At 35.5% G+C, this 24,423-nt stretch overlaps 1 protein-coding gene across 1 annotated transcript; it reads right to left on the bottom strand.

The window, feature by feature from the left end:
- Positions 1-2,519: 2,519 nt before the first annotated feature.
- Positions 2,520-18,315, bottom strand: LOC128991044 (uncharacterized). Its single transcript, XM_054413762.1, has 3 exons — positions 18,039-18,315; positions 11,887-12,003; positions 2,520-4,159 (listed from the first exon to the last, which is right to left on the bottom strand). Exons 2-3 carry the CDS (start codon positions 12,001-12,003, stop codon positions 2,768-2,770), a joined length of 1,509 nt encoding a protein of 502 aa, XP_054269737.1. The 5' UTR covers positions 18,039-18,315; the 3' UTR covers positions 2,520-2,767.
- Positions 18,316-24,423: the final 6,108 nt, after the last annotated feature.

Raw genomic sequence — 24,423 nt, 5'->3', positions numbered from 1 at the left:
GATAAAATTTGATGACATTGACAAAGATTTCAAATATGAATTTTATATGTACTTTGTTATGCTAAAAACGTAACAAATTCCCTAATTAAGTGCTGTATTTTTGTGTGTATGTCTGTTGGTAACGCATTAATGTCCTTATTGCTTAGTGTTACGAAAAGGACAAGAGCACCTTTGATGATGAAAATGTCAACCCGAATAAAGTGTTAAATGGTGAGGTTGAGGTAGTACTTTAAATACTTTTAACCATTGTGGAAAGTAACTTTCAACTGTAGGCCTACCTTAGGGCTATGACTCATAGATCTATGTCTCATAGTAGGCCTATAAAGCTTTTTTAGTTTAATCATTGGATTTAAAATAAGGAATAACACGATCCAGGTGACATTTAATTGCGAAGCATTTGTTTTAGCTTGAAACTGTCAGATACTGTACTTGCGAAGGTTTATAGATAATAGTTTTGCCAGCATATCTGAAAATATGCAAACCAACTGTTGTTCTTAATATAAGAAGGTTTCAACTGACTACTATAAGATCCCCGTGCGTAGAACGGGCACACAGCTAGTTTTAATATATTCACTGGATTGGCGAGAGTGTCTTTAGCCATTAAAATATGGCCTCACAACTTAGTAAATAAAATTACGGATGTTCAAAAATACAGTTTTGTGCGATTTTTGTCCAATTTTTATCACATAATGATCTATGAAATAACGAACAGCTGTTCGGATCAAGATTATTTTTTCTAGCTGTCACTGATATGTTTACAAATGTTGTTTACAAATACCGCAACCATTTCCGATCACGTTTTGTAGGCAAATCCCATCCAAGTGTGATTAAAAACGTTGTCTTACATAACGGATTTAATTAATCGCAAGTGGAATAATATAGTGTAACCGTAAATGAAATTAAATAACTAGGCATCATCCAGGTCAGGAACCAGAGATTCTTTGTGTATAAAATTGTTCTTGAGTTTTGATAACCAGAAAGAAGACCTTGATCGTCGCCAATAGCATACAAACAAGAATTCCACTCATTGACGACACTTCAATGGTGGTTGTGTAAAGTTTGAAGTGTAAAGTAAAAAAAATTCACAACTGCAGTGGGTGATTGTAACAGAGGTTTACGGTTTATGGATGATGCTGAACTCGCTTTTCCAATGTATCACTTTCTGTTCCTACTCACCGTATGATGCAATCACTGGACCATACAGCCAATAGGCCCATAATATATAGCCCATCTCTTGGGTACTTACACCTACCCAATTATTCACAACAACTTATCCGACGACGATCCTTGATACCGGTACTTTTCCCTAGAATACACACGGCCTCCCTGCTTAAGAAATAAAATTACTAACAACCAAAAACCCAGCATCGTGTGATTTTTGTCACATTTCATTCTAATGTTAAAAGATATACCAATCATTGTTTAGAGAATACGTAATCTATTGAATAACAAAAAGTTGTTTATATAAGGTTTTTTTTTTCAAACTGACACCCATAAGTTTACATTAAAAGTTGTTTACGAATAAAGCAATTAATGGGAAATAACTTTGATTGCCGAAAACTTTTTACGAGAAAATCCAAAACCAAGAAATCAATAACCTTTGGGACTTGATTAACGCATTTAACTTGTTGGACGCAATTCTTAACTGTAAACGTTGGTTTTTGGTACTGGTTCTTTTCCTTATAACCGTTGGTAGCTCCAAGAACTATTTTTACGTATCAAACACGTAATTTACAAATTAGTTATCGTTGGAGTTGCTGAGTTGCACCTTATTTATACAGTCGTATTACAGCCGTATTCAATTTAATTGATGTCTTAACTGTATAAGTTTTGCTTTTTCTGTCTGGATTCCAAAATGTTAGTTTATGCTAAGAAAATGATAACTCATTTAATCTAAATTGTCTATAGTACTTCATTTCATATAGTAAGCCGTCATTACGACAGCATTTCGGGTCATCTTCGGTCCAAGCAAATATAAATTGTTATGATAAAATTTGATGACATTGACAAAGATTTCAAATTCTAATTTTATATGTACTTTGTTATGCTTAAAACGTAGCAAATTCCCTAATTAAGTTCTGTATTTTTGTGTATGTCTGTTGGTAACGCATTAATGTCCTTATTTCTCAGTGTCACGAAAAGGACAAGAGCACCTTGAAAATAAAAATGTCAACCCGAATAAAGTGTTAAATGGCGAGGTTGAGGTAGTAATTTAAATACTTTTAACCATTGTGGGAAGTAACTTTCAACTATAGGCCTACCTTAGGGCTATGCCTCATAGATCTAGGCCTATAAAGCTTTTTTTAGTTTAATCATTGGATTTAACATATGGACCAACACAATCCGGGTGACACTTAATTGCGAAGCATTTGTTTTGGCTTGAAACTGTCAGATACTGTATTTGCGAAGGGTTATATATAATAGTTTTGTCAGTATATCTGAAAATATGCAAACCAACTGCTGTTCTTAATATAAGAAGGTTTCAACTGACTACTTTAAGATCCCCGTGCTTAGAACGGGCACACAGCTAGTGTTTCATAAAATCATGGGTTAAAAGAAAGTGTAATGTATTCACTTTTGCAATTTAAAACTTCCATAATTCAACTTTCTCAATTACTGGCATTTTTAAATCTCACCATCTTCAGAACCCTATGTTATTTATCATTGCAAGTTGTTTGTACCAGTTCTACACAAAATACAATAAATAATTAAATAATACAATTACAACTTACATTTATTATAACACTAACATACTGTCACTACAACATTACCAAAAGTAAATGACTCTGAATGTGTCCACATCTTTGTCGAAAGGGCTGAAACTTGTTATAACCTTTGTGAAGGCTCTATTTACATCTATACGCTCAAACAAAAGTACACCAGTTTTAAAAGAGGAGTGTCCATTCAACCTCCAAACTTGGGTTGAAGAATTTTCAAGAAAATGATTTATAACTAGGGTTGAATTTATTTGTACAAGTCCCTTCTGAACAACACTAAAATCATTGACTTCAAAGCCTTTAGTTATCTTATCTTTCAAAATAGCTCTAGATGGACAGAAAACAGAGCACAAAACAGTTTGATCATCTTTTGGCATTTTAAACAAAAAATGTGAATCATTTATGATCTCAATCGTCCCTTTAGAGGGTAAATTATGTAATAAATTTCCAGATCTGTAGTTGTAAACTCTGACACCAGAAAACTCTTTTGGATTATTCACATCACAGTCTGAAAGAGCCAAAAAATTGTCAGTTATTGCACAGAAGTCGAAGGAATCTAGTTCAATTAAAAACGCGGAAATAACTGAAAAAGTTTGCTCGAAGGGTAAGAAACATAGTTGATGTACATTATAAACTCGACATGTCACTGACACTATTCCAGCTTCCTGATCTTCATCAGAAAACGTTGTATTGGGAAGGAGTACTAGGATATCTTCACATTTTGATCCGGGTTTACATCCTACAATACCCAACCCTCCTTCTGGCAAGCTTGTAGAACAACATTCCTTTCTTAGTTCCACTCCATTTTCCAAATCCCATATGTAGAAAGAGTCATTTTCTTTACAAAACCAAAAATTTCCAATACACTTTCCTCCAGGAGTAATTATTAGATCAAATTGGTTCATAGAAATGAAATTATTCAATACTTTTTTATTGCTGGACACAAGTTTAAATGAATAATCAAAGTTTAATTCTACCTGCCATTTATAATTGATAGTGCCTTGGGCTAGATCTACCCTAAAAATTTTAATAAAGTCGTCTCCTTCAGAATGAAAACCCTTTAAAATAATGATTCCATTATTTAAGGCCCTGGATGTATAATAATAACATCTTTCACCTAGCAGTAGTAAATCCTTTCGAGTAGGAAGGTGGGTGTTCAAGTCCAACAGTTCTATTGAGTCTCTATAAAACGCCATTATCAAGTCATTAGTGACAAACAGCTCTTCGGAGGTTTTATTTTTCCCCAGTTTGTGTTCCACAGTTTTACAGTTGCCAGTTCGCCAGTTCTTCCACAGATGTTGTTCCCGCAGGTAAGCTGTTCGCCACTGACTGAGCGGAGCTAAAGAGCAGTGTTGTTCAGGGAGAGAGAACTGCGGCTCTACGACACACGGTGTAGTCCTCAGATGCTCATCTAACTCGGAATCACACAGTCCTTTCCAAACCTACAAATAATTTTAGGTAAATATATGTGTAAACAAGGTATAAGCAATGCTAGTTAGCCCAAGTCAGGAACTTGAACTGGTTTCCAAGGAAAGAAAATGTCATTTGAATCCAGTAAAATTTATAACAATCCAATAGAGGTAACATAGTATAACAGATTTACTCCCTTAGTAGATTTCTCATCCTTATGGAAGCCAATTCTATTGCTAGTTATGTAAGGTGCATTGTAGAGGTAAAGTTTTAATTACAATTTGTTTCTTGTTAATTATTCAGTTATTTAAAACCTCGTTTAACCAAATAATAAGATCCAAGCATTAACAATAACTCGTACACTTGTTACCTATATAACCAAACAGTAAAGCTCAAATCAAGAAATTACCAGTAACTCTAAATTAATAGAAACAAAATGTCGTTGACACTAGCGCCTAGTGTCACCTTATATGAACTAGACACGAAAAACAAGCTTCAAAATTTACAATGGGATGAGAAGTCTACTTGTGTTGGCTAGTCTATGGTTTTACTCTGACATAAAGAATATTTTGGGGTATCATTCCTACAAATCACTGAGAAAAGCCATTCCTCATAATTATGTGGATGCTATCAGTAGTCTTTCGTTATCTAGTGATTTAATTCAGAGAATGAAACCGTTACCGTTCTGCCACTTTATACTAATTTGTAATTATGCTATTTTTTTAGTCAGGTACCCCCTAGAGTTGTTAAATTTTCTGCCTACTTTAGAGAATTTTATTAATAATACAGTACATAGTTTAAATTTTTCTTTGACAACTGACAAGTTGTTTTGCATGCGATCACATTCATTCGTTATTTGCTGACATAGCCTAACAGTTTGATAGCATAATGAAAACAATTTATACAATTTTTTTTTTTTTTTTTGCTCTGTGGATGAATCTCTGATCTTCATGTTCTACATCTGTGCATTTGTTATTTAGTTTTACCTGAGCTTCATTTACGTTATGTGAGTTGAATTTCTTTTGCTTCAATATTAGTCCAGCGTCGTTTTTATAATTATCTATTTGAAAACTTTTGGAAAATATTATTTAATTACTTATTACTTGCTCTACAGACGACCAACTACCTGAAAGGAATGAACTGGCGTCTGTCTTCTGCTTTACGCCCTTTTTCTGCACAATGATCATCATCATTGCTAGTTCAATTTCCATGCCATGCAACCTGTAGCACTACATGTAACTGCATGTAAAGGCTATTAGATTTTTATGCATGCAGCTTTAAAGTGCCATTGTTTTCTAATATGTTATACATGAAACCTCTAGTACATTGTTAATATTGTTTGATTTTCTACCTCTCTCACCAGGGCGAAGGATTTGAATAGTATACTTAAACCTCTTTATAATTTCACACTTTTCAAGTCAAGAATGGATTTCTCAGCGGATCAGTCAACCTGCTCAATTTGCTTCAAGAAAGTATTGGACTCGGAGAAGGGACTCCAATGTGAGCATCTCTGTGAGCGGTGGTTTCACGCTCACTGTGTTGGGGTATCCGGCCCCGAATATCAAAAACTTGCAAAGGATAACAATTGCAAATGGGTCTGTGAAAGGGTTGATTGCGTGACCACCAAACAGAATCCAGGCCAGATCTTAATCTCACAAATGTCTGAGGTTTTGAGTAAGTTGAATGATCTATCCAGGGTTCCTGTCGATATAGGTGATATCAAGGCTGATTTGATTGTCATCAATGAAAAGCTAACGAATCTCGAGCACCGACTATCCGAAGTTGAGAAACGAATAGAAACCCTAGAGAACAACTTTAGTACTCTCTCATCCGCTGATCCTTCTTCTACTTCCATTGAGGCGGTCGTCGAGGAAATCAGTGAAAGAAATGCTCGTGCTGACAATGTAATAATTCGCGGCATTCGTGAATCCTCTAGCAAGAACACGTTAGAGAGGATCAAACATGACAGACAACTTGTCAAAGATATTATCAATGCTCTGGATCTCTCAAAGGATTCTTACTCATTTAAAACGTACCGCATAGGTAAACATGCAAGCGGCAAGTTTCGTCCCCTTAAAATCATATTTAAAATTATCGAAGACGCTCGTGAATTTAGTTCCAGATTTGACAAAAGCAAACTGGACGAGTCTTTCTCCGAACTCGACATTTCCCGAGACAGAACTCCAAAGGAAATAGAACATCTGAAGAACCTCATAAGTGAACTGGAACGTAGGAAGAACGCTGGGGAGTCTGACTTAACTATTAAATATCGCAATGGCGTACCCAAGATTGTTAATAATTCCAAACCAAAAAACTAATCAAGCTACGTAATGGCCTTCATATATACTACCAGAACGCAAATGGATTACGTACAAAAATTCAATCACTCAGAAAGGCCATTGCAGCATGCGTTTATGATGTTATAGTAATTACTGAAACTAACCACACCGTACTTCAAGCCGTTGATCAGCTCCTTCCCTTGGAGGATGCCCATCCTGCAATTTCTATCGATGTTTCGCTCACCTCTGCACCCACGGAAGGATCCCTCACTACAATACCAGACTTTAGCAGATGTAACTTAGACAACCTTTATGAAAATCTTCGCCATACTTTGGATACAGTCTATTTTGATGTGCCTGATGTATACGTTGTTGTTTTTCAATGACATTATTGAAAAAATTCAAGGTGTGGTTCTTACAAACACTCCGATCAAGAAAGTAAAGGCTTCCAAATTTCCCATCTGGTTCTCACCTAGGCTGAAAAGGTTAGTCATCGAGAAAAAGCGGCTCCATAAAGTTTATAAATCAACTTTACTACCGGAGAGCGGAGAGTTATGATGAATTCCGTCGAGCTCGCACCTTGTGCAGTACCACGGCTTCACATTGCTATCAGACATACCTCAACCGTGTGAATGCTACTATACCTAACAACTTGAAATCCTTTTGGAGCTTTGTCAATGAGCGTAAACAAGCCTTGCATACTAACGAAACTTTTCAACTTGGTGACCAGAAGAAATCCCTGCCAGTATAGACGTGTGCAACCTTTTTGCTGACTTCTTTGCCTCGGTTTTTACGGATCAAAGCATCGACTTGGAACAGCTAGTCACCAATAATAGCAATGTAAGTCATGGCATATCAGCCTGTAAGTTGAGGTGTGAAGATGTGGAGCGCAAGATGACCACCTTGGATCCTTATAAGGGAGCAGGACCTGACGGAATCCCTCCAAATGTTCTAAAATATTGTCACTCTATTCTCGCTCCTCAGTTCACGGTTCTCTTTAACAAACTTTTAGAAAAAGGAGTTTTCCCCGATGTTCTTAAGACTAGCTATGTCATACCTGTTTATAAATCTGACAGCAAGTCCAATGTCCAGAACTACAGGCCAATTGTGATTCAACCAACTTTGAGTAAAGTGTTTGAGAGTCTTGTCCTTGATCAGCTCGCATTTCCCTTCAAAAGTGTATTCACAAAGGAACAGCATGGCTTTCTCGCCGGAAGATCCACGGTCACCAATCTTGTGGTATACGAAAACTTTATCATGAAGTTTTTTGCCCAAAAATATCAGGTTGACAGCATTTATATTGACTTCAAAAAAGCCTTCGACAGTGTTAATCACGAGCTCCTATTGCATAAACTCAACAATTGTGGTATACATGGCAATCTTCTCAACTGGTTTAATTCCTACATCTCCGGTCGTACTCTCATTGTGAAATTCAGAGGATCACTCTCTAGACCCTTTTTAGCAAGTTCAGGTGTACCGCAAGGATCCCATCTGGGACCTTTTTTATTCAATATCTTTATCAATGACCTTGTTGAAGTAATAGATGTTGAATGCCTACTATTTGCTGATGACATTAAGGTCTATTCTGTGATACGGTACGAGATGAACACGATTGTGAAAACCTTCAACACAGTTTACAGAATATTGAGATGTGGTGCAAACATAATGCAATGACTATGAATGAAAGAAAATGTGCTACTATTACTTTCTCAAGGGGAATAAAACCAATCCTCTGGAATTACATGCTACACGACACTATACTAGAGAGAAAAGTAACAATAAAGGATCTTGGAGTGATTTTGACATCCAACCTCAGTCCAGATCGGCACATAGACTCAGTTTGCACTAGATCATCAAAGCTTTTGGGTTTCATCATCCGTGCCGTGCGTCCAGAGATGGTATCAACACCGAAGCTCTTTGGATTTTGTACACCTCACTTGTACGACCTGTGTTGGAATAAGCTAGCGTAGCGTGGTCCCCATATCTAACTGGACACAAAGATAGACTCGAAAAAATCCAAAGAAGGTTCATTAGAGTAATTGGTGTTAAATTGGGATTCAACTATTCTACCGTCCCTATCGATGATGTAGCAAACTACCTGAAGCTGACACCTCTGGAAGAAAGAAGAAAGATGATCGATGCCCTCTTCCTCAAAAGACTTCTTACAAATATGATCGACTGTCCTGAGTTACTTGATCTTATCACGTTTCGAATCCCCAAGGCCACTCGGACCCAGGAGTTGTTCCACCGACATCAGTGTTCAACCAGCTACGGATTTCACAGTCCTGTTCCAAGACTTCATCGTCAGGGGAATACTCTAACTCAGCATCACGATTATGACTTCTTTAATGACAGTGATTCTGCACTGAAGAGGATCTTCTCCAATTGAAGATAGCTTCCTTTTCCCCTTGTTGTTTCTGCGCTGTGTTGTGTGTGAGGGGGGTGAAAGCAGAGTATTGGAGTTAGTGTCGTGCCCCTTAACAACTTGTTTTCCTCCATTACCACATGTTCTCCTAGTTTCATTATATAAGCCATAATTTTATTCTAGTCCAATCATTGTCAAACGATCACCTTTTTGCCTTCTTGTTATTGTTAAGTTTTCTTTCATAATTTATATTTGCAATGTTAAATTTTCAACTCATATTTTATCACTTTCATCTCGGTTCATGTTCCTCCCACTTAAGTCACAATCAATCATTGTCACACTCTCATTGTTCATACTTGTTATTGTTAAGTTTGTATATTTTATTGCACTGTCAAATATTCAAAGTTTTTATGTTTTCCTTTTCGATCCTGTATTTAGGGAAGCAGGCTGTTAATGTTAGTTCAATTTCAAGACCATTGCATGTTTTTTTTCTTGTTTGCCGATGTTGTATGTTCATAGTTTATATTTGTTTTTTATTTTTCATTACTCAGTTGCGAATCATTAGTGTTAGCATGTATGCTTAAAGCATGACCAAATAGCAAGATGTAAAACTTACAGCATGTAATAGTATTTATTGATCCACAAATTGTTATGCATGTAATTGATTGTACAAATGGCGATTTTGCCGTAAATAAATAAATAAATAAATAAATACAGGGTGAGTTTTAAATGAGTTCCCCTCCTACTTTTTTCTACATTTCTTAAGAAATCAACTCCGGACCACGTCATTATAGAGTAGTAAGTACTTCATTTTGAATGGGTATAAATTTTTGGCCACCATCTTGGATCCGTCATATTGAATACAAAGATGTAAGTACAAAAGATGTACAAAGATGTTTTCAAACCAGGATTGAACAGTCGGTCGTCAGTTTTCAAGCCGTGCACGCCCTCTAAATGTTTTCGTGTGTCTGTCCTGTGCTTATATGTGTATTATTTATTCAACCCCTGACGCAATGCAAATGAAGACAATTCGTGTTAAATGTGACAAGACTATAGTTTAGTCAGGGGTCAACTTAGTGTACCACTACGCACCAGACGATGGAGTCATCTTCGAAACGGCCGTAGTGGAATATCACGCCTGATTGCGTTGACCGTAAGAACCATAGATATTATTATTATAATTTTTAATTGTTAATGTTATTATTATCATACGCAAAACACAGTTCTGCTGTGATGGTCAGATGCGAGGCAAAACGGTGTGGTTGTCTGAGCGCCGATTGACAAAAACAGGCATTCTCATTGAAGCACATTAATCATGCACTGTAAGCTTAATTACCAAGCAGAAAATATTATGTTGAGATAAAAGATAACTTAAATATGACGTTTTTTGTGTAAAAATAAGGCAAAGTTACTCGGAGAACACTTAATTTTGCCATATTTTTACACAAAAAACGTTATATTTCAGTTATCTTTCGTCTGATCTTTTTGATCTTGGATCTTGGTATGGTTTGATTTGATAGGAAATTAAAAATGCAAAAAAAAAGTATCCTTGACATTTTTTCATAGAATTAGCCGTTTTTGAGTTATTTAAGTTAGAAAAATGCAAACGGCCGCCATTTTGAAATTTACAATCGGAACAACTTCTATTATAGGTATTGTGTATGTTAACATGTTTACCAAATTGCATAATCATCGAATAAAAACTTTACAGATAAAAATATTTTTGTATAAAAAACAAAATGGCGGATATCTGGGTTAATATGCATTTTCGGACATACCTTCCCATAAACTTTTTTCTTCCTTTTAGCGAACACGATAACTCGAGCAAAAATGATCCGATTTTGATGAAATTTGGTATAAACGTGTAAACCTACATTTATTAAAACGAGTTTGCGAACCAGCATGATCGGACTATGGGAACGGGGGTTTATGGGGGCTTTTATGGGGTAAAAATAGGTTTTTCCCATTTTTGACCCTAAAACCACAAAATTTCAGTTTCTTTCCAAACCATTTTGTAGAGCTTAAAAAAACAAAGAATTTAGTATATTGAAACGCTATTGTGCGCCTAATGGTTACGGAGAAAATTCAAAAAAATTGTAAATTTAAAATTCCTATGTTATTCTTATGGAGAATAAACCAACTGTTGTAGTTTGCTTATTAATGAACATATTTTGATAGAATTTGGAAAATACATTAATTTTTTACTAAACTAATAACATTATACAACAAAAAACACTTTTTTATTACTCTCCCTGTTGCAGCAAACCTAAGTACTCTTTAAACTTATTCTATTTAAATAGGAAATAAATGTGATATATTTAAGGAGGCATTTTAGTGTAAATCCAATCAGGCAAATGGAAATTCGCTTAGTCTGCAGGTTTGCTGCGGCGGGGGTATTAATTCATTTCCCAAAGTCCTGAAACGTTTTTTATGGACACCCTGTATATATATATGAATTTGAACGGATGGTGTTTTTGGCCTCTAGGGACCTCAAAATGAAAAATTAAATCGGTCCCGGGTCCAGGTCTTATCATGAGTACTACGGTAATAGCTTATTCTCTATATGGGAAATTCGCTAAAAGTAAATAGCAAATCACATCCGTGGTTTCAGAAGCTTTAAAATGAGAAGTTTTTCAACTTTTTACCTCAATAAACAATGCCGTAATATTCCTCAACCATTAACATTGTCGTTATGGGCAAAAAATCCAAGACAACCGGTGGTCCTGCCGACTTTTTCTAAAATTGTTAACAATTAACTAATTACTTAGTTGAACTAAGCCTCTTCTTAAAGGTCAAGATTAGTGTATTATTGTTTTTCCCCATGCCAATTTAAATTTTAAGTTACTGCATATAGATTTGTTCAACAGAGTACTTAAAGTCAGAGTAGGCTACCTATGTCTCTTCTTGGACATAAACTATGACATTTAAAAATACCAATAACTACCAATTTCTAGAATAATCATGTTAACTTCTTGTTAAATTCTTTTACTAAACTTTTGGTCAGTAAACCATCAGAATAACAGTTATTTATTGGAGTACAATTACCGGTAGTGTTTAACTTGTTTTTGGTTTATACATTTAGCTTAAAACCTCCTAATAAACTGAGGATAATTACCTGATTGGTACCGAATACTTCTCGCCAGTGAAGAGATACTGCACAACAGGAAGATATATCTCGAGGCGTGAGGTACTTGGCTACTTCTATAGCAATTTCTAGCAGAATATTCTCCATCTGTAAACATAGTAAGTAAGTTATTAAGTACCGTATATAACATTAAGTAAAGTATGACTTATAAAACAAGATACAGTAGGCCTAAACCAAAACTATGGGACAGGTAAAAAAATTGTTTTAAGAAGTACCAAACTAACAAGCACGACTTGAAGTTGTTAGTGTGGAAATTTTAGTTCTTGGGTGTATCATATTCTTTTTGGGAAAACAAGAAGCCACCACAATTTTGACGGGTTGACTCCTGCAACCACCCGGATGACACTTTCGGACATTGTTCGATAGGCAGATTGATGCTACCACATGCTGTATACCTCCTTATTGAGATCCTCTGCCTACACCTCCAGGAGTACAGACTGGATCGAAGACATCAACAACCTTCTGCGAGTGGACCTCAGACCCCCGACAACAGGCTAAGAGAAGAACCACTCTAGCGGCCTTGTCTGCCGTATGGAAGATCTGGTCCCGCCAGCTAAACGATTTGGACTTCCGACGTCCCCCATCTTCAATGGAATGGTGTCGATCCGCTTTTTTGGTCAGGCAGTTCCTCATACCAAACTCGTCATCTGGTTGACCAGCACTAAATTTTTCTTGTTTCCATGTGTTATGTGTATCGTTACCTATTTGTTATTAGTTTTTGACAAACTCCACTACAAGAATATCCGATGTAATCTACTGGACATTCTTCTGGCCGGATGATGTTCTCCATTTAAAGCATGAAACAGCGGTTGTCTTAACAAACCACAAAGGATCGTTTTGACAGCAAAAGGGTAATTTACACCACTAGGTATATAGTTAATTCAGGTGATCCAGAGGCCATTCCATCATGAAGTTTGCTCAGGCTTTTCAGACCTCGAAAGGACGTCGTAGGCAACATTCCAGACGTTCGGGCTGAGTATGAAATCTAAAACGGCAAACGGCACCAGAAGTGTCACTCATTGTGGCCTTCTGTGAGTGTCATGGATAAGGATGCGGAACTCGAGGTTTTTATGTGCGCATAAGGCATGCCGGAACATGGAGACAGATGGTCTCCAGAACGTCCAGCATAACACAATACTTTGTGGAGTTAAATGTTCACACATTGAGTGGCAGAAAACCCTTCAGCTTTCATCTCGGCTGGCTTCACCTCCTCAATAGCGTCGACAATTGACTCCTTCCTCTAGCCGTACTGACGAGGGGGCAGCGACCACGGCTGAATTCAGCCGGGAGCGGATCGACTTTTCAAGGACTTTCGCAGCCGTATCTTACATACACTAAGGTCTTTAAGAGAATGGCAGGTCTGGGTCTCCCTTCCGCTTCCCCATGAGCACAGGCCTAGCTGTTTTCCAGCACGAGGGGAACACTCCTCGGCCAGGCTAGCCATTGTACGTACATGCTCAATAAGGTCGAGGGATTAGTATAGGCCTAAAACATATGCATTTTTGACACCTATATAATTATTTGTTATTTATTGTGTTTCACCCACTATTTCAAATGTGCAAAAACAGTCTGGAGGATAAATTAATGAGTCAGTTAATTATAACATAACTTAAACTTTAACTTAGGCTACTTAATCTAACCTAGATCTTAAAAGGACTTACAGTCACAAACACATATGAAGTCCAACCTGTCTTCCTTACATGTCTTTTCTGTCATCTAATAGATTTTGAAAATTAAGAGCTGAGGTTGGGTTAGGGTAGGTTAGGTTAGTTTAAATTGAGTGTGATTATACGCGATCCATCCAGCGCCGCACGGAGTTCACCAGAGATTGTCTCTTCAAGTTCATTAGATTAGTTTAGCTGAGCTTAATCTGTTTGTTTATGTTTAAAGTTCAATCATGCATTACCGTACTGGACGGATTGGGCTGAAATTTGGCATGATAATAGCTCACATTCGCGATTAACCTATAGACATATTCTTATCTCAAAAATCCTTTTCGGCTCCGCCCCAGTGGCTCTGTAGTTCCCCTTGTTAACTTATGAGTAGGCCCTATCTAATCTATGGCCTATAACTTATAGGCCTATAGGCTAACTTATAAGTTATAATTAATTCGCTAGGCCTACTTGAAACTTTGTGAACAATAAGGCTTTTTTGTTTAAAGATTTAACCCAACAATATTATTTACCAAAATGTCAGTCTAGCCAAGGCCCCACTAGAAAAAACAGGCCATGCTGCAGCGCGGATAGCGCAACACTACGTCACAGTGGTGGATAGTTGTACTAAACTCTTACCATTAAAATCTTACAAACAGCCAGCTTGTTTATTTACCTAAAACATATGGGAATGGTGATGGCAATGAATTTATCAATGAAATCTATCCACTAGTGTGACGTCATGGATCCTGCAGCATGGCCTGCTTTTTCTAGTGGGGCCTTGGTCTAGCTAGGTGAGTAGATTTGCAAACTAATATTACACTTTTGAAAAAGTCCCTTGGGCTCTGTTCAGTGGCTTTAAAAGTTACAAGCGTCTAGGCATCCAGTGCAATTCGAGAATCGTGGATCGGAATCCCCTCTCTGACCACCAAACCATGTCATTAAATTTTTAAAATTCTTTTTAAAATTCAATTTTAAAATGTTTTAATAAAGTTAGGCTATCAAATTTATTAAGTTCCGATCAAATTTTGAATACACTATAAATAGTGGTTTTTAACCTAGGTAAGTTATCAAATACTAAGGCTGCACTTTAGTTTACGTCCTACACTCATTCGAATGAATATAGGCTAGGCCTAACTTATCGATCAATATCGATTAGGTAGCCTAATTATGTCAACCTCCAGTCAACGCTCTAACATTTTTTTTTAATCTGTTCGTTTTTTAGTGCTGATTCCAAAAATGATATTCATTTTTTGCGGAAATGTCCCGTTTTCCCAGAAAATGGGAAAAACGGGAAAAATCTTTTTTTGCCCAAAACCCATGTTGTGGGTACTCAAATTGTGCGGAAATTCCTCCTGAATAATAATATGTAAGTTTTATTACGATCGGGCCACTATTAAGTAAAATATCCCCGGAAAAGCGGCCGCTGGCTACTTATGTACTAACGCATGGCTCTTATGGGTGACTCTAAGCCATTGTAGAATGCGGGCTTTATTTTGGGTTAGGATTGGTTAGGTTAGGTTAGGTTAAGTAAGTTTAACTAAGTTTGGTGTTTGGTTAGGATAAGTTTGGTTAGGTTAGGTTAAGTTTGGTTAGGTGAGGTTAGGTTAGATTAGGTTAGTTTATCAATAACATGAGTATTGTAAGTAAACAAACCTTAAATTGTGGAATGCGGGCTTAGATTAGATTAGGTTAGTTTATCAATAACATGAATATTGTAAGTAGGTAAACGAACCTAACCTAACCAAACTCAACCAAAAACCTAACCTTACCAAACCTAACCTTAAATAAAACCCACATTCCACAATTTTAGGTTCATTTACTTACAAAACTCAAGTTTTTGATCAACTAACCTAACCTAACCTAACCAAACTTAACCTAACCTAAACTAACTTAACCTAACCTAACCCAAATTACAGTATTTGTTTTCACTCAACATACTTTATAACTAGATTTAAGAAGGTCTTGTTTGTATTGCACTAATTTGTACGAAATATCAAAATGGAGCTGTCCGTTGGAATGTAAAATAAAAATAAAATAACCAAACTTAACCTTACCTAACCTTACTTAACCTAACCTAACTTAACTAAACTTAACCTAACCTAACCAAACACCAAACTTACTTAAACTAACTTAACCTAACTTAACCTAACCGTAACTAACCTAACCTAACCTGACCTGACCTGACCTGACCTGACCTGACCTAACCTAACCTAACCAATCCCAACCCAAAATAAAGCCCGCATTCTACAATGGCTTAGAGTCACCCGCAATGCTAGCGCCATGCGGCAGTACATGAGTGGCCAGCGGCCGCTTTTCCAGAGATATTTTACTTAATAGTGGTTCGATCGTAATAAAACTTACATATTATATTGTTTAGGAGGAATTTCCGCACAATTTGAGTACCCACAACATGGGTTTTGGGCAAACAAGGATTTTCCCCGTTTTTCCCATTTTCCGGGAAAAATGGACGTTTCCGCAATAAACGAATATCATTTTTGGAATCAGCACTAAAAAAAGAACAGATTAAAAAAAATAATAATTTTTAGAACGTTGACATAATTACCATCAAGTAGGCTATTTTATTTGATTTACCCATGTTTGGTTAGTTAGGTTAAAACCTAACCTAACTAGGCAACCTAACTAGGCCTAACCCAATGAAAAAACTGATAACTTATATCGAATAATCTACATATTCATTCGAATGAGTGTAGGACGTAAACTAAAGTGCAGCCAATACTTTTGTTACTATTGATAGGCTATTGTTACCACTATTGTTATTGTTCACTATTTGTACAACTTTTACTACTTTGTTTCCTGTAATTTCAAGTTGTGAATGTTTTTCATTGTAAAGTGGCTATACCGTTGGGAAATAAAATAAATAAATACTAACTTAATATTATTAGTTTTAGGCCTAGGTAAAAATAAAGTTTCGAGATATTATATTGTGCTTTTAAAATCTTGTCATTGATAATAAAAATTTAAAAAATAAATAAGGATCTATGATAGTTTATAAATGTTTTTGGATGATCTTAAAATACATTGATGTTTTTTACTAATTTTTGCAGTATAATACAATTCAAGTGAATCTTACAAATTAAATCATAGGGCCTATAGTTAAAGTATTTTCGTACGTGCACCGGTGCCTCTTTATATTTCGTACTAGATCACGTAATAGTTTTTAACCATTTACCAGCAACAAAGGAATACAATTTTTACTAAATTAAAGTGTTAAATTATGTTTCTAAAACCAATGTGGACGTCTTATAAATCGTTAGATCACTGATTAATGCTTGATGTTGCTATCTCTTGTATATCTATAATTGTTATAATTTATAATTGTTTAAATTATATCCGTAACCACTAGGCTTACAACACCGCTTAAAATGTACAAAAGTATTTATTTTTTTAGCTAACAAAATAGTTTGGAAGGGAATTGTGAAATTTATGTTTTAGGGTCAAAAATAAGATAGAACTGTTATACCCTATTAAAGCCCCTTAAAACCTTATTAAGGCCTTATTTTCATAGTCTGATCATTCTAATTTGCGAGCCTGTTTGAATTAACGTTGGTTTAAAGATTTGTATCAAATTTCATTAAAATCACATCAATTTTGCTTAAGTTATCGCCCTAATGGGCACATAGACCTATATAAACATAAAATATATACACGGCATATGTATATAGATACATATGTAGGCTACTTATATATATGAATTTGAACGGAGGTCGTTTTTGCCTCTGAGGACCTCAAAACGAAAAATTAAGTCGGCTCCGGGCTTAGGTCCTACCATGCAACCGTTTTATTCTCTATATGGAAAATTCGCTAAAAGGATGAGAAAGAGAAACCATTAAGTTATCATTGTTTATGGATGGCGTTTTTTATATTATACATTTTTTGTAGTATTTTTTTATGTGCATAGCTAATGAAATTGAAGACAACGAACGACATTTGAAAAATACACGAGGTTTTGTTTTCCTGTTATACCAGACGAATTTAATCTCATATGTGCTACAGGACACATGTAAACATGCCGACACTTATTTTTTCGATGAAAATATTTATATTTTAAAAGCATATTTTCCATGCCAGTCCAAAACTAAATAATATAGATATGAAAATCGAGCAGCAAAGGGGGTGTGAGCGAGCGACTTGTCGCCTAGTATGGCCGGTGCCGTAAGGTAACATGGGGAGCGTATTTGTCGCCGCGACCGAAAAACGCTCCCGGTCGCGTTTATTTTTCTGTCGCCGGTGGTCGCTGGTCGCGAGTCGCTTAGTGTGGCCGCCTCCATTTAATTTAACGCTACGCACTTTCATTCATTGACGCCGCGACTTTGTCGCCGCGACAAAGTCGCCAAGTGTGGCCCTAGCCTAAGTTATCATTCTAGCATTTAAGCTGTTCAAGAAGCAATGTTGACATATAAGATTTGAGAGAAAATACATAGTAGGTAAATAATAGATTCTTCTTACCTTGCTTGGCCTAAATTACCAAGTCTCCAGCTCCAGCTCCAAGCCTAGCCTAATCATAACAATACCCTAATCCTAAAACTATATTTCTTGCCCACATCAAGATCACACAAGAAACAGGAGTATTTTTCCTTCCACCATGCAAGATTCTAGTTTTAGACTAGTTCTGTCCTCGTACTAATCTAATCTTACTTATCTCATTCTGTTTTACTAAATGAGAATGAAAGAAATGCAAATATGATTGAAATGAAACCAACCAAACTACCAAACCATAAACGAATAAAAGATTTTTACTTTTACTTCTTATTCCTCCCTCCGGTTCTCCTGTTCGAGTCTTGGAACACTGGAGTCGGGGACAGCTCACTTACTCTACAGATCATAGACTATACGAGCTTTGTAAATAATATTGAAGGTTCAAAATGAAATGAAATGAAATGAAATGAAATGAAATGAAATGAAATGAAATGAAATGAAATGAAATGAAATGAAATACGTTTATTTATCCCAATATATACAGAAAGATACAGATAAATAAAAACAGAGAGCAAGATAACTATAGTAGTGCAACTATAATTGTTAATGAATCTGCCATACTTATGGGATAGGCCTACATGGGCAGGTGCCTGTGCGTAGGCCTGGTTGTCATCAGTCTGCGAAATTTGGAGGGCAAAACTGAATATGAGAGATTTTTTTTCTTAATTATTTAAAATAAAACTGAAATGCGGTTGAGAATGTCGGCGACGACAACCAAAGCCAGTTCAATAAAAAAAATACATTTGGAGGGGGGGGGGGTCAAAGGGTCAAGGGTTTTTAGTCAGAGTCAAGTATGGTTTGGTCTAATCAAAGTCTCGGCCTCTTCTTTGGTAATGGAGTGCAGTAAAACAAGAATATGACTCTTGAATTTCTGTAATGAGGGTAAACTAAAAACGTGTTGAATATCATATTTTTGAATTAAATTTCGACAGAGGATCTGAGAAACATAAAAGCAGTTGGTAGTTAGAACTGATTTATGTAGCTGAGGAACAGATATTCTAACATTGCGGGAGTATCTTGTAAAGTGCTGATGTGTGACTGCTGTAAGAATCGTGTTTGAGTTTTTGAATGTGTGATTGAGAAGGAACTGGATGAAAAGATGTCTGACCGGTAGTATTCCCGTCTCACGGAATAGAGCATCAGTGGAGTACCTTTTATTTTTTCTAAAAGCAGCTTTTAAAATTGATCTTTGAATTACATTCAAGGGTTCCAAGGTGGTGTGATAGCATGCTCCCCAGCAAATAATTCCAAAAGAAATCAAAGATTGCACATAAGCGAAATAAGCTCGCTTTATGTCATCCTCGTCTAAAATTTCACTCAATTGGTTAAAAGCATAGATATATTTACGAATCTTTTTCTTCAAGAAATCTACATGCTCTGTCCATTTCATTCGGTAGTCAAAATAAACACCCAAATATTTATAATAATCTACCCTTTCAATGTGCTCACAATTACAAGATAAGCTGTTATGGTTGCCGCAACAATGAATCTTCAAATTGTCTAGATTATAATCAGTGCTGATACTGAGTGATATTGGAAGGAATTTAGTCTTGGATACATTAAGTGAGAGCACATTTTGATCTAACCATTTCTTTAGAATTGAGATATCACCAAGAGCTTTGGACCTAACATCCTCCCATGAACAACCCTTTATCAAAACTAAAGTGTCGTCAGCAAATAAAAACAGTTCACCATTTAGGTTGAGTTTAGAAATGTTGTTTATATAAATTAGAAAAAGTATAGGCCCCAGAGTACTTCCCTGAATAACCCCATACTCAATTGAATTTGCATCACTATTCACACCACAGATGGAAACCACTTGATGTCTGTCAGATAAATAGTTTTTGAACCATGTGAGAGCAGTGCCTCTGACACCGATCTGTTCCAATTTTGTTAGCAATAAATTTCTGTCAATTGAGTCGAATGCTTTTTTTAGATCTAAAAACATTAACATAGATCGATTGTTATTAATCATTGAATTATTTATAGATTTACAAACTTCAAATAGTGCATCAGAGATGTTTTTATCTTTTCTGAACCCAAATTGTGTAATTGTGAATAAATGTGAAGGTCTAATTCACCTAAATTGTGAATTAGATAGTATATTGTTACTTTGAAGGTACTCCACTAGCTGTTCCTTAACAATACGCTCCAAAACCTTAGAAAATACGCTTAACAATGAGATTGGCCTGAAGTTGTTTTTCTCTTTTGGGTCACCTGATTTGAATAAAGGAATAACTTTTGCTGTCTTAAATTGAGCCGGGAATATACCAGTCAGTAGAGATAAATTGATTATGTGTAGCAGAGGAATGTAAATTAAGAGTGCGTTTTGTTTGAGTAAATCAGCCGAGACCTCGTCCAGACCGGGAGCTGAGCCACCACGCAGCCATCTTGCACTACAGGCTCGTATACTATACGAGCCTATCGAAAATAAAAAATAAATGAAGAGGGTTCACTTACTCTACAAATCATTGTGCCTATGAGCCTCGTGTATTATATTTAAAAATACAGTAGGAAGGTTCGCTTACTCTACAGATCATAGTGACTATGAGCCAAGCGTACGAATTATTTGATAATTCAGGAATCGGCTCGTATAGTATACGAGCCAAAATCATGAATCAATATAAATTATAGGAATGCTCGTATACTATACGAGCCTGCAGAAAAATATTAGATGGCTCACTTACACTACAGATCAATGGCACAATGAGCTGTAGAGTAAGTGAACCCTCTTCAAAATATTAGATGGTTCACTTACTCTACGGCTCATTTAGCTACTCGTTGCGCGGTTTGCGTTCGTGAAACTCTAGGCGCTATGCCCGGCTTTGACTGCTGCTACTGCCTACATAAGTGTATTGCATCACCTCAATTATTTATTAACACGAAATAAATAAGTATGCGCAAGTAAATTTATTACATTTTTGGACTGAATACTTCAAAAATGGAGGGAGCGTGACTTTAATGTTTAATTTAATTAAACGTTATAGAATAAAACATATTTTGAGTAATATCAGGTAATATAATACACACTTGTATGATCCAGATACAGATCTACAGACAAAACCTGTGGTCCGATTTAGATTAAATTTGGTATCTGGCTTTATCCACGAGTCACTAATTTTTCAAACACGGGTTGAGAAATAATGGCAAAAATTTATAAAAACAGTTCACCGGTTTAACATATTTCTCAGTTATTGTGAGTTGCAAAATAAATTGTATACAAAAGCATTTGTGTACACAGAAAATTTAGAGGACTAGATGTATACAGAAGATATATAAAAAATACAATACGTATACAACTATCAACGTTTACTTATGTAAAATTAATGAATTTGTTGTATTGAGTGTTTTTTACATTATGACGAAGCCTTAACTAAAAATATTTTTTTGATGTTACTCTAAGGAGTTCTAGGGTGTTAAACTATATTGTAATTATCTTTTGTGGAAGATTCTGTCCACGATTAATGATTGCTAACAATTTAATACAAATATTTAAGTCTCTGTACGTGAAGACTAAATACCCCCGCCGCAGCAAACCAGCAACTAAGCGAATTTCCATTTGCCTGATTAGATTTACACTAAAATGTCTACTTAAAAATATAACATTTATTTCCTATTTAAATAGAATTAGTTTAACAAGTACTTAGGATTGCTGCATCAGGGAGGGTTAAACATGGTTAAACTGTTTTTTTATGTTAATAGTTGGTAAGAAATGAAAACATATTCCAAATTTTATCAAAATACTAGCTGTTTGCCCGTTCTACGTACGGGAATCTTGTAGTAGGTTGAAACCTTATATTCAGAACAGGAGTTGGTTTGCATATTTAGTGTGCATTTTTCCAGATATGCTGGTTAAACTATTACTGTATAGGAATACATAATAAACCTTCGCAAACACAATATCTGACAGTTTCAAAGCCAAAACGAATGCTTCGCAATTAAGTGTCAACCGATCGTGTTAGTCCATATTTTATATCTAATGATAAAAGGAACTGCTTTATAGATCTATGAGGCATAGCCCTTACGGAGGCCTGTAATTGAAAGTTACTTTTCACACTGGTTAAAAGTAGTAAAAATACTACCTCAACCTCACTACTGCACACTTTATTCGGGTTGAAATTTGCATTAACGAAGGTGCTCTTTTTCACGAAACACTGAGAAATAAGGACATTAGCGTTACCAACAGGCTTACACACACAAATACAGAAATTAATTAGGGGATTTACTACGCTTTAACCAAAGCAAATTAAAATTATTTGAAAGTTTTGATAGTGTCATCAAATTTAATAGTAACCGTTTTTAGGCCTAATCAAACTGTAAAATTGGTGTAAATCCGTTGGCAAATATATAAATAATTAAATAAATACACAGCCCACAAAAAATTTATACGTTAACAACGCCAAGCTTTAAAAATTCATGATGGTTTGCTAAATAAATCGTTCACTAATGTATTATCATTTTCATAGCATAAAGTAACATTTTGGAGTCCAGACAGAAAACGCAATAAAATTATATAGAGTAAGACATCAATTAAATTTAATAAGAAATAAGGTACAGCACTAACGATAACTATAGTTGTAAATAGTGATGTGTTTGTACGTAAATATTATTCTTGCTGCTACCACCAGTTCTAAGGAAAAGTAGCAGTACCAAAAACCAACGTTTACATTTAAGAAAAGAACTATAGTACTTACGATTACGACCAATTCAAACTGTCCTTCTAATCAAACTGTATTAATTCGTGGTAATTCGTTGGAAAATATATAAATAAATAAATACACAGGCCACAAAACATGTAACGTTAACAACGTAAAGCTTTAAAAACTCACTATTATATTATTATATATGGTTTGCTAAAAAAAAACATTCACTTGATGTGGTGCAGTACCGAAGCTATTAATCTACCTTGGTTTTAATTTTTTTAAGTTTTCGAAAATTATAGTTATTTCCCATTTATTTGTAAGCAACTTTTAATGTTAACATATAAATGACAGTTTGAAGAAACCACCTTTTTCCAAACAAAGGCTTATTTTTTAAAAGATTACGTAATCTCTAAACTATAATCGGTACACATATCTAGCAAACATTCGGAGGAAATGTGACAAAAAACGCACAAATCTGGGGTTTTGGACGTTTGTAGTTTTACTTCCTAACTCAGAGTAATAAAACAAAACTGAGTTCCTAAGTAGAAAAAGTACCGATGTCGTTGTCGAAATGTAAGTAAGTAGAAACCGAAAGTGACACATTGGAAAAAGCGAGTTGCGATTTTAGCTACATCTGTAAGTTAAACATATGTTACGATCACAGTGAAATTAGAAAGATCTTCCAAGATCACAGAAACATCCACGATCACCCACTGCAGTTGATTTTTTACTTTGCACTTTACACAACTGTCTTTGTTACGCCGTCATTGAATGGAAACCTTTGTTTAAACTATTGGTGACGATGATTAAAAAAATGTAAGTTTCCCAGCACTGATTCACAACACTGATTCTCAGTATTTTCCCCGGTTATAAAAACTTAAGAACAATCGTTGCACTTGCGATTAATTAAACCGGTTAAGTAAGGCACAACGGTTTTAATCTAACTTGGTTTGGATGTGCTAACAAAACTTTATCGGAAATGGTTGCGGTATTTGTAAACAGTATTTAATGTAAACATATCAGTGACAGCTAGAAATGAGAACTAATCCAAACAGCTGATAGTTATTTCATAAAATGTAATAGTAAACATTGGGGGAAAATTTGACAAAAATCGAACAAAATGGGGTTTTTGATTGTTTGTTATATTTTTTCAAAAGTAGTTAGGCCATATTTTAATAGCCAAAGACACTCTCACCAATCCAGTGAATACAGAAAAATAATTGGAATCTTGATCTGTACTCTAGTTTTCAAGGAGTAGGCCGCGTAAAATGACATTTTGGCGTTACAGACGAAGTCACAGAATGGACAAACAGACAGATAGACATACAGACAGAAATTGAGATAAGACTCGTTTCGGCTTTCTTAGGCTATGAAACGTAAAAATGACCAAAAACTGCATGATTCTAAGCAATGTACAGACAAAACTGTAATTTTATTTATATAGATGTTCATAAACAAGCAAACTACAACAGTTTACTTGTTCTCCATAAGAATAACATGGGAATTTTAAATTTACATTTTTTTCTTTCTCCGTAACCATTAGGCGCTTAATAACGCTTCAATATACTAAATTATTTTTTTTTTAAGCTCTACAAAATGGTTTGAAAAGAAATTGCTTAATTTTATGTTTTTTTGTCAAAAATGGGAAAACCTTATTTTTACCCCATTAAACACCCCGTAAACCCCTGTTCCCATAGTCCGATTATGCGGGT

The sequence above is a fragment of the Macrosteles quadrilineatus genome, unplaced genomic scaffold (genome assembly GCF_028750875.1).
Source record: "Macrosteles quadrilineatus isolate MER2022 unplaced genomic scaffold, UCM_ALF_1.0 Scaffold_3__2_contigs__length_128488019, whole genome shotgun sequence".
Taxonomy (NCBI): domain Eukaryota; kingdom Metazoa; phylum Arthropoda; class Insecta; order Hemiptera; family Cicadellidae; genus Macrosteles; species Macrosteles quadrilineatus.
The sequence above is the reverse complement of the archived record's forward strand: the minus strand, read 5'-3'. Positions and strand labels throughout refer to the sequence as shown.

Excerpts from the sequence above, each read along its gene's own strand:
- LOC128991044 (XM_054413762.1), bottom strand. The coding sequence starts at position 12,003 with ATGGAGAATATTCTGCTAGAAATTGCTATAGAAGTAGCCAAGTACCTC. Across the intron at positions 4,160-11,886 it reads AAGTATTCGGTACCAATCAG|GTTTGGAAAGGACTGTGTGA; the intron begins GTAATTATCCTC and ends AATTATTTGTAG.